Source organism: Asterias rubens, chromosome 6 (genome assembly GCF_902459465.1).
Source record: "Asterias rubens chromosome 6, eAstRub1.3, whole genome shotgun sequence".
NCBI classification, from domain to species: Eukaryota; Metazoa; Echinodermata; class Asteroidea; order Forcipulatida; family Asteriidae; genus Asterias; species Asterias rubens.
The window spans coordinates 3,142,424-3,153,725 of NC_047067.1; the positions used below are offsets into that span (position 1 = coordinate 3,142,424).

Below are 11,302 nucleotides of genomic sequence, written 5' to 3' on the forward strand. Positions count from 1 at the left end.
CAAAAATGTGTTTCTTTGTGTAGAACTTCGATGAGGCAAAGTCCATACTTCTAGTATAGAGGACTGGGCGGTCAGGTTGGTGTAGTGGTGCCTTGCCTTGCCTTCCACCTCTGGGACTCCGGTTCGAATCCCACCGGGGGCAATATGTGGATGTGTTGTCAGTCCCTAACTGACTGTGTTGGTTTTACCTGGAATAGTTCTCTGGGGTTTTCATCCCACATCTAAAACTGATATTTCGTCATCAACCTGTTTTTCTCGTTTGGCTCTAATTAGAGCTTTGAGAATATTTATCCAGATCCAGATCCAGGGCCCAATTTCATAGAGCTGCTTAACGGTAAGCAAATTTTGTCGGATTCCATGCTAAACGTACACGAGCTTAAGCACATAAACAATCTGCGCGCGGAGATTTTAGATCGTTTGCTTAAGCAAAACAGAAGAAGGCAGTGTATTTTGCACTGTGTGCATGGCCTAGGGCTGCTTAACGGTGAGCATATATGTTGGCTTAACGTAGCAACAAAAATTACTTAAGCGTAAACCTATTTCACCAGCGGTTGCTAGCTTCTGTGTCTGATATGTATTATTTGTAACGGTTCAAAGTGCCCCTCGAAAGGTTTACACACTAACTTGAAAGTAAACAAGAAGATAATACATTGTACAGCATGATTCTGAAGCATTTTAGACACTTGTACAATCACCGCTGTGCCGGCACAATAACATCGTTTGCAATGAGTGTTGCACTATGCGCTGTGTGAATAGGGTGCTTAAGCAAAGTAGAGGCTTTAAGGACCCTTTTTGTTTGCTTACCTATGTCAGCAAAAAACCTTGCTTAAGCAAGGGTATGAAATGAAAAACTTGCTAGGTGCAACCGTTAATAAGCAGCTCTATGAAATTGGGCCCAGGTCTTGTATACAACTGTCGTGGGTTCGATTCCATCTGGAGTACCTAGTCGAATTCGATGGTTTCACTATAATTCACCTTAACAGCATACTCATATGAAAAATCGATAAAAATTTACACAATTTTTTTTTTCTCCTGTAAAATATTGAAAGATGTTATGACAGACTGGGGGTTCACAACTTAAAGCTTTTTTGGTTCATTCATTATTTCCCAAAAGCGTCAGAAACTAACAAGTTTGTACCTTTTTTTTGTTGATATTAGGGTGACAGAGAGAAGGAGCTTGGTGTTGCATTTTCCCCGCTCTGCGATCGGAAAACAACAATGGTGGCAGAATCACAAATAGGTTGGTTTCTTGACTTCCAATTAACATCAATTGTAATATCAAGTCAGTTTTAATTTGTAACAACTAGTGCATCACTGAAATGACAAGTTTAGTAAGATTAAACCTGTGATGCCAACCCAAGTAAGAATGTTTGGTCCGGGGAAGAACCTTTGATGAGGTAGGTCTCAAATTAGTGCAAGTTTCTTCCTTCTTACCCATACACCATTGTGCATCAAATATTACCTCGCGAATAGAATAATGTAGTTGATGTTTATAGTAGGCCTATTACTGGAATGTACGAAATGTACGGAAAGATCCCGACCCAGTGAGGTGAGGTTTGTGGTTGACAGCTCGACGTTTCGATCAGTCTGTTCAGATCGTCTTCAGGGGGAACATTCATCACCAGAGTCTAGTTATCGTCTGAAGACGATTACAGCATCAAAACGTTGAGTTGTCAACCACCAACTCTTTTAATAACACTTCTCAAATGATATTTACACATGTTGCTCACCGCAAACTTCTCCTGATTATTCTCCCACCTTGCAATGTTTCAAATCCTACTTATCCTGATTCAGCTTCATCTTTTAAAAACGTCACCAAGAATTTGACAGAATGATGATTTAAATAACTGATTGTTATAAAGACGCATTATTAATCTCGAGAAAGTACAGTTGCTGTTGCTACCTCCATGATTCATCAGCCTTTGTATTTATTACATTATTCCACCAACCTTTCAACATTGCGTTCTGTATCCCCAGCCATCACATGAGGGCGCTATTACAGTTTTCATTGGGTGCGTTCGTTTAGCTCCCCTGGGTCGACCCCAGTGTGTGGCGTTTTTTCCAAGGACGAACGTGTGCAGATAATTACCCACGTTCGTCCTAGAAGAAAACAAACGCCACACACCGGGGTCGACCCAGGGGAGCTAAACGAACGCACTCATTATAAACACAACACTGTTGCTCATGAAATTATGATTTTTGTTATATCCAGGTTTCATTGACTTCATCGTTGAACCGAGTCTGATCGTCTGCTGTGACATGATCGACAGAGTGTTACAGGAGCTGCCTCCCAGCGCTCCGGACGAAAGCAGTCTGAGGACTAAGCGCAACTCTATTCCACTGGCTCGCCCCACCAGCACACCAAGGACTAGTAGTGTCCCAGGTTACCAGGTCAGAAGCAGAACCATAAGCGTCACCGGGGAGGGGGGGATGGAGGTGCCTGTTTATCATTATTGGTGTTTTCATTTTTTTTCTTCAGTTCAGTAGGTCCCTGAGAAGGTATTTACCTTGTTCTGTCCTTAAGTGGCATGTGTGTGTCCAAAGCTACGTTAGGCAAAAACAGTAGGTCCCTCAGAAGGTATTTACCTTGTTCTGTCCTTAAGTGGCATGTGTGTGTCCAAAGCTACGTTAGGCAAAAACAGTGGGGTACTATACAGGGTGTCTCAAAAAAAAATATTAACTTTTGAAATGGCTGCCGAATAAAATTATGATTCTGGGGAAATATATGTACGGGAAGCTTATGGACTCAACTTTCTTATGACACCAGAAAGTCCGGAAATAATTCCTTCTTTGGTGAGCACTCACTGAGAAAGTAGCCGACATCTTTGGTGAATTTTTTAAGCTCCAAATGACTTACCTCTCACAAATTTGAAGGCTAATTACTGTTCACACTCTTTACAAAAGTGAGCAGTGCTCACCCAAGCAATAACTATTTTCTAACTTGTTGGTGTCATATCAAAGTTGAATCCATAAGCTATCCATACATATATACCTTTTCCCCAATATTCGGCAGACATTCAAAAGTGTACACATTTTTTGAGACACCCTGTTAAATGCCCATGATTGCATCAGTCTATGTTTGACAATATCTGCGAAAATGATTTGGGAACTATTTCTTTGTAATGAACCTGCACCAATTAAGTCACTAACCTCTAGTTTTAAAGGGTTCTAGTCAGCTATGCACGAATTTATTCGTTTCAAGTGTTTTATGCCTTTAGTTCTCTGCCAAGTTTTTACTTTTTATTTTAGTATACATGTAGTGTGTACATGTGAGGGTACTTAAAGCATGTTAACTTTTTTACATTTATTTTACATTTACGCTAACTTCTCATTTGAAAGGCATGATAGTTCTCTAGTTCATTTATTTTAATATTTCACTGCTAACCTCTTTTTCTTAAAGGAACATTACAGAATTGGTAAGGAAATAAACTCGTCTAAGATCACAGATTTACCTAAAGCTTACACGGTCGAATGATGATGAAAGATGAGAAAATTCCCTCAAAATATTTCTTTCCGAAATGTCATCATTGATGACAAATTAATACAACTAATTTCCAAGTTATTCATTTTTTTAAATCAATGTCATCCAAATGTGTAATCGATTTGTCACTATTTTCTTGTGACCCAGATGGCCAATTAATCTCAAAGTTCTACATGTTTATGTACAGTTAATGGAGAATTACATCAAGTGTTTAAATGCCAACAACTGTTTTGTAAGCAAAATACTATTCTGTAATGTTCCTTCAATGGACACTGTTGGTTATTACTCAAAATAATTATTAGCATAAAAACTTACTGGGTAACGAGTAATGGGGAGAGGTTGATAGTATAAAACATTGTGAGAAACGGCTCCCTCTGAAGTAATCTTGGTTTTTGAGAAAGAAGTAATTCTCAACAAATTTGATTTTAAGACCTCAGAATAAGATTTTGAGGTCTCGAAATCAAGCATCTGAAAGAACAGAACTTCGTGTGACAGGGGTGTTTTTTGTTTCACTATCATCTTGCAACTTCGACGACCAATTGAGCTCAAATTGTATGCATATGTTGAGATACACCAAGTGAGAAGACTGGTCTTTGACAATAACCAATAGTGTCCAGTGTCTTTACACCGTCATCAGAAAATGACTGAAAATCGTTTTTATAATGTTGGTAGTGGTTCTTATCCCTTCATTTATTAACTTGTGTTCGATTTAATATTTGCACCCCTCCTTAGGGTCAGCAGAACCGGCCGCCATCAAGTCCTGGTAGAATCAGCTTAAGTAGAAGGTCATCAATACCAATCAAGGCAGTCAGGAGTTGGGCAGAGCCACTTATGTTTAATAAGAACAGGTGGAAAGAATATGCAGCTACAGGTATTTATTTTTAAACAAATTTATTATAATAATCAGTGCATGACAAACCTCCCATGTGCCACTCAAGAACAGGCCATGTATCGTCCATCTGCCATGTGCCAAACGGGCACTTTTGTGCCATGCAGGCACACGCCTATGCCATACAAGCACAGTCTACGATATTTAATCACAGTCGCTGTGTCTTGTTAGCGCAGCATGTGCCGTCCAAGCAGAGGCAATGTACCACCCAAGAACACGCCATGTGTCATCCATCTGCCATGTGCCATACAACCACTGACAGTCCATGTGCGTCATGTGTCGTCTAACCAGAGTCAATGTCCTGTGCTAGCATAGACCATTTGCCGTCCGAGTGCCAATGCCGTACATATACAGTCAATGTGCCATCTAAGCATGGGCAATGTACTGCGGATTGAGCACAGGCCATGTGCCATTAGAGTGCCATATTTCCATACAAGTACCTGTCATTTGCCGTCCAAGCACATGCCATGTGCCGTCCGAGTGTTGTGTGCCGTCCGAGTGCCTTGTGCCGTCCAAGCACATGCCATGTGCCGTCCGAGTGTTGTGTGCCGTCCGAGTGCCTTGTGCCGTCCGAGCACATGCCATGTAGCACATGTGCCGTCCGAGTCCCATGTACCATTAGCATGTGCAGGTCATGAGCCATCCAAGCAAATGCCATGTGTCTACAAGCACAGTCCATTTGCCGTTCGAGTGCCTAGGCTATACAAGCACAGGTCATAAGCCATGCGAGCACATGCCATGTGTCGTCCAAGCACATGCCGTGTGCCGTCCCAGTATTGTGTGCTGTCCGAGTGCCGTGTACCATATAAGCATGTGCATGTCATGAGCCATCCGAGCACATACCATGTGTCTACAAGCACAGTCCATTTGCCGTTCTAGTGCCTAGGCCATACAAGCACAGGTCATGTGCCGTCCATTTGCCAGTGTTAACTGATGATGTCATTTACTTTCTTTTTGCAGAGGTCAAGGGTCAGTCAAGATTGTCAAGTATGTCAGAGGAGCACACAAGTGACATGAGCATTAACGATGTCTTCCCAAACGATGACGACAGGGACACCAATATCACCAACAGTCCCACAGCATCACCTTCAAAGGACAGTTGTGACGCCTCATCACCGAGGCACAACTCAGGTCAGAGGTCAATAGAAGGTCAACGGTCAGCAGATGATGGTTCACATCAATCACGAGCCTCATCTGCGGGAGTAACAGACACTAACAATTCTGCCTCTAAAGGTCGCTCTTCAAAAGGTATACCTAGACGGGTGCCGAGTAATGAGGGTGTGCGGCGATTGAGGCAGGGGGACTCCTCTCCCTCCAAACAACCCACAGCGTGACACCTGGGTCTAAGAAACCACCACCTTTGGAATGGAATCAAGGAGGACAAGACTATTGTATATAAATCTTTGTATGGAGTTATCCTCATTATTAAATGTCATCTTTCGACGATGTTTTACCATCAAATCGTATTGATGGAGCAGGTGGATTGATGGCTGGTGTTTGGTGATTGGTGTCAACTCCCTTCAAAACTTGTCATCAAGTACATTAGTGGTACATTGGTGTGGAGCTTCACAGCATTGAAGACAGCTCGAATGTGATCGGTACTGCTGAAATTATTAAGTTTGACAACAAAATTATAAAGTTGGATGTCAGATTCTGTGAACAAGATATGCATGAAAGTAGAGTAATAGAACATAGGTGCCTCAGTCGGCAACGGTCGCAAAGATCGATTGTAATGAATATCATTCTTATTATTATTTATTCAGTTATTTTTACACTTTTTTGTTTGGTTGAAAGTTTTTTTAAATTCTAGATTGTTTAACTACATTCTCATTTAGCAGAATATATGAAGGGTGTAGAAGTTATTGAAAACATCATTGAAGTCAGTTTATATAATGGTATGGGGTATTGTAAAGAAATGATCCTAACAAAAATACTAGCCTCTTTTTCAACCTATACAGACAGAAAATGGTAATCAAAAGTAAATACAGGACAGTCCATCCTGGCGACTCAACGATGCTTGGTAGAAACAGCTGCTACCACCTTGGCCCAACTTCATAGATTCTGTTAGAGGTTAGCTTTTTACGTCCGTGAGCTAGATGGTAATAAAGACTTTATATCTACATTTAATAATATTGTTTACCTCTCAATTGAAACTGATTCTTCATAAAAGAGGATAATTAAGTTAATAAGTGTGATTGTTTGGAAAGTTGGAGTGAAAATAGTGCTGAAATTAAATTCATGTTTGGTGTGAAGTTGTTTCATGTAAAAATGTTAAAGCCGTGTATGTGGAAACCAATGGTTTTCCAAACTGTTACGGGATGTTATGATGGCGAGCGAGTGTTAATTAAAAGTTAAAAGTATAGTTGAGAGGGGGAAAGAGAGAGGGAGTAAGAGTGAGAGGGTTGAGGAATAGAAAGAGGGAGATAGAGTAAAGGGTTGAAAGAGTGAGCTTTTATTTCAAAACTGAATCGACGGTATATCCGTCAGAATATTTTAATGGGTGTTTAATTCTAGTATGCATTTTCAGCATCAGTTGATTAAATTTTGATTAAATTTTTGTCAATTTATTGAAAATAGATATTGTGATGATCGAGCTATATTATAAGAAATGAGCTGTTATTCACAAGAAATATGCAATCATAAATAGCGTCATAGATACCGTCAGGTATCATTATGTACAGAATAATAATATCAATAATAATGAGAAAGTTATAATATTTCTTTATGCCCGTAATAATGTTTTCTGAATGAGTGTTTATCCTGTTGAGGACATTTTCATTTAGTCTTAGATTGTAAGGCATTGTTCAAATTAGGAATATGCAGAGTTTGGGCGTCAGAGGTGATGTGTAAATTGTCTCGACTCTAAAAGAATAGTGGTCTTGAAAAAAAACAGGTTTTGTATGAAACGATGACCATCTAAATTGAGGCACAAACGTCACATTAACCTTTTGTTTTAAAACAGTTTCTGATGACTTTGAGAGGGTAACATCGTTTATCTTACAAGATATTCTTAGAGCCCCTTGAAGAAAAAAATGTCGGATAGAATTTTCCCCAATACTTATTTAGAGTCGCGTTTTTACACCTTTTGTCGACCGTTCAAACTAGAATGTTTCGGTTTAAACAGAAACTGGTTTAGTTGGGCTTTCGTAGGTTTTCTTTAGAGCCTTGTTTTGGGCTGAAGACAAGAGCGGCTACCATGTTATGTGTGAAGTTTTTTGCAGAAATTGAAAATATTGTTAATTTTTTCAGTTAGTTTTTATCTCAGAATGATTTGTTGGGTTGAACAAAGAATTGACTAGAGTGGGATTCGAACCAACGACCTCCGGATTAAAGGTAGTGGACACGGATTAAAGATTGTGTATCTCAACATATGTATAAAATAACAAACCTGTGAAAATTTGAAATCAATCGGTCATCGAACTTGCGAGATAATAATGAAAGAAAAAACACTCTTGTCACACGAAGTTGTGTGCGTTTAGATGGTTGATTTCGAGACCTCAAGTTCTAAATCTGAGGTCTCGAAATCAAATTCGTGGAAAATTACTTCTTTTTCGAAAACTATGGCACTCCAGAGAGAGCCGTTTCGCACAATGTTTTATACCATCAACCTCTCCCCATTACTCATCACCAAGAAGGGTTTTACGCTAATAATTATTTTGAGTAATAACCAATAGTGTCCACTGCCTTTAACAATTTTTATCTCCTTGAATATGATTTTTTTGTTGTAAATAGTTTAACCGTTCCTTCATTGACAATATGGGTGATGTTTACATTTTAAGAGGTCTGAGTACAGTTATTTTATTCATTTACATTGTCATTTGTTTAATATCAATTTGTTTTCTCTTAACGTAAATTAAGAAACTAAAAACTTTTAAAAGACCGGAGCCAAGATGTGGCGATTCCATGCAACAGTTCAGCACTAGGACCTTCTTTAACCAATTCAAATTATAGCGCATACTTTATTTTACAAATTGTGACATTGTCACAGCGAATATCTTGTTTACATTCAAACAAACAAGTTATTAATATTATTTGTTTTTCTATTGTCGATGATTCTATTTCCATCATGAACACCTTTCTAAGACTGCTTACACGACAATTATTGAGCAGTTCTTTGTACCCTTGGGAAGTCCTCTGGAATAAGCAATTGTTCTATTTCACTCAACTGCAATAGTGTGGTATGTTGCCATTATGGCAAGACAAAGAAAAAGTAAAAACAAAACAGCAGTTTTATTTACTCTATAAGAAATGCAAGTTAGAAGACCAAACATAATAAGTGTTTGCTGTTATCTTTGCAAGCTTTGTTTATTTCATTTCTTTACACAGAGTATGCTCCAAATAGTGAACAATGTTTTCAACAGGGCCCTGTATGTTATGTTAATATACATCATTTAATTATCAAATGACTCCTGCTTTTATTGTAAAGAAAAAGATTTCTAAGCATAGATATGCTTCATAGCGAAAAAGTTGGCAAACCTTGTTTTGTTTATAGTTTTGAAGACAAATTATGTAGAATGGAGTGATAATGACGTAAATACAGGCACCCAGTAAAACTTATGAATACTCAATACGAGAATTATTAGTTTCTTACGATTTTACCCGTATCTAATTACTAAGTGCCGATGGGTAATAATGTCTTGCATATCGACCTGTTGGTTAATCTTTGTTTGTTTGTCTGTCTGTTTGTTCCTTTGAAAATAATGCCTTTCAGCATAATAATTATAGGAAAAATTAACTAAGTTTTAACTCAACTTCCTGTACATGGTTCCCTTTAGGGTAATATTGTAAAATATATTAATGTAAAAAATGTAAAGGAATTGAATAGCAACTCATTTTACTGTACTATTTGAAAATAGATATGATTAACAAAACATACATATAATGATATTGTTGAATTAAATGAAAAACATAAAGCTAACCTAGCCTTTCAATTTTTTCTTAAGTTTAGATTGGAATTTTATGAAATCCCAAGGGGTGAGCCTTGCTTTTTCTCAAATAGGCTGAAATAGAAAACAAAATCACAAAGGGTAATAATGTCTTGCATTTTTCTCAAAATTAGGCTGAGGTTCCAAAAATCACAAGGGGTAAACCTTGGATTTTAGGCTACAAATTTTCATCAAAAAATATACCTAAATTTAAAAAATCATAAGGGGTGAGTCCAGCTTTTTAATCAAAAATGGGGCTGAAAAAGAAAATATGGCAAGGGGTAAGTACAGCTTTTTAATCAAAAAAAGCCTAAGACTTGAAAAAATGGCCATGGTTAAGTCCAGCATTTTCGCCCAAAGTAGGCCTAAAACTGAAAAAATCATCAAAAATTTACCTGAAATTGAAATAACGGAAAATTTTCATTAAAAACAGCCCCAAATTTGAAAAATTGCAAGGGGTATCTCCAGCATTTTCTTTCAAAATAGGTCAAAATTTGAAAAATTTACAAGAGGTAGGTCCAGCATTTTCATTTAAAATAGGCCCACAAAATAGGTCTAAAAGTGAAATAATCACAAGCATTTTCAGCTAAAATTGAAAAAATTGAAAATTGAAAAAAATCACAACGGGTAAGTCCAGCATTTTCATCTAAAAAAGGCCTAGAATTGAAAAAATGGCAAGGGGTAAGTCCAGCATTATCAGCAAAATTAGGTTTAAATGTGAAAAAAAAAAAAAAAAAAAAAAAAAAACATGAAAAATAGGATTAAAATAAAAAAAAATCACAACGGGTAAGTCCAGCATTTTCATAAAAAATAGGTCTAAAATTGAAAACTCACAAGGGGTAAGTCCAGCATTTTCATTAAAAATAGGTCTAAAATTGAAAAAATCACAAGGGGTAAGTCCAGCATTTTCATTCAAAATAGGCCAAAATTTGGAAAAATTACAAGGGGTAAGTCCAGCATTTTCAGCAAAAATAGATTTAAAATTGAAAAAAATCACAACGGGTAAGTCCAGCATTTTTATTAAAAATAGGGCTAAAATTGAAAAAATCACAAGGGGTAAGTCCAGCATTTTCATTTAAAATAGGTCTAAAATTAAAAAAAAATCACAAGGGGTAAAGTCCAGCATTTTCATATAAAATAGGCCTAAAATTTAAAAAATCACAACGGGTAAGTCCAGCATTTTCATTTAAAATAGATCTAAAATTTAAAAAATCACAACGGGTAAGTCCAGCATTTCATTTAAAATAGATCTAAAATTGAAAAAATCACAACGGGTAAGTCCAGCATTTTCATTTAAAATAGATCTAAAATTGAAAAAATCACAACGGGTAAGTCCAGCATTTTCATTTAAAATAGATCTAAAATTGAAAAAATCACAAGGGGTAAGTCCAGCATTTTCATCTAAAATAGGCCCAATTTTGGAAAAATGACAAGAGGTAAGTCCAGCATTTTCAATTAAAATAGGCCAAATTTTGAAAAAATGACAAGAGGTATATCCAGCATTTTCATTAAAAATAGGTCTAAAATTGAAAAACTCACAAGGGGTAAGTCCAGCATTTTCATTTAAAATAGGCCCAAATTTGGAAAAATTACAAGGGGTAAGTCCAGCATTTTCAGCAAAAATAGATTTAAAATTGAAAAAAATCACAACGGGTAAGTCCAGCATTTTCATTCAAAATAGGCCTAAAATTGAAAAAAATCACAAGGGGTAAGTCCAGCATTTTCATTTAAAATAGGTCTAAAATTAAAAAAAATCACAAGGGGTAAAGTCCAGCATTTTCATATAAAATAGGCCTAAAATTTAAAAAATCACAACGGGTAAGTCCAGCATGTTCAGCAAAAATAGATTTAAAATTAAAAAAATCACAACGGGTAAGTCCAGCATTTTCATTTAAAATAGGTCTAAAATTGAAAAAATCACAAGGGGTAAGTCCAGCATTTTCATTAAAAATAGGTCTAAAATTGAAAAAATCACAAGGGGTAAGTCCAGCATTTTCATCCAAAATT

General features: G+C 37.0%; 2 protein-coding genes across 4 annotated transcripts in view; both read left to right on the forward strand.

The window, feature by feature from the left end:
- Window positions 1–7,370, forward strand: part of LOC117291173 (calcium/calmodulin-dependent 3',5'-cyclic nucleotide phosphodiesterase 1A-like) — a 47,462-nt gene extending 40,092 nt beyond the window's left edge. For 2 of the 3 annotated variants that reach the window (XM_033772747.1, XM_033772749.1), the window contains 4 exons: window positions 1,159–1,240; window positions 2,213–2,436; window positions 4,214–4,352; window positions 5,331–7,370. In XM_033772747.1, coding sequence (XP_033628638.1) covers window positions 1,159–1,240; window positions 2,213–2,436; window positions 4,214–4,352; window positions 5,331–5,704 — 819 coding nt within the window. In that variant the 3' untranslated portion in view covers window positions 5,705–7,370. The remainder of the gene's footprint in view (window positions 1–1,158; window positions 1,241–2,212; window positions 2,437–4,213; window positions 4,353–5,330) is intronic. The other variant, XM_033772748.1, reaches the window with a different exon arrangement.
- Window positions 7,371–9,546: 2,176 nt separating this feature from the next.
- Window positions 9,547–11,302, forward strand: part of LOC117291280 (putative N-acetylated-alpha-linked acidic dipeptidase) — a 7,757-nt gene continuing 6,001 nt past the window's right edge. The window contains 1 exon segment of the mRNA XM_033772912.1: window positions 9,547–9,576. Coding sequence (XP_033628803.1) covers window positions 9,547–9,576 — 30 coding nt within the window.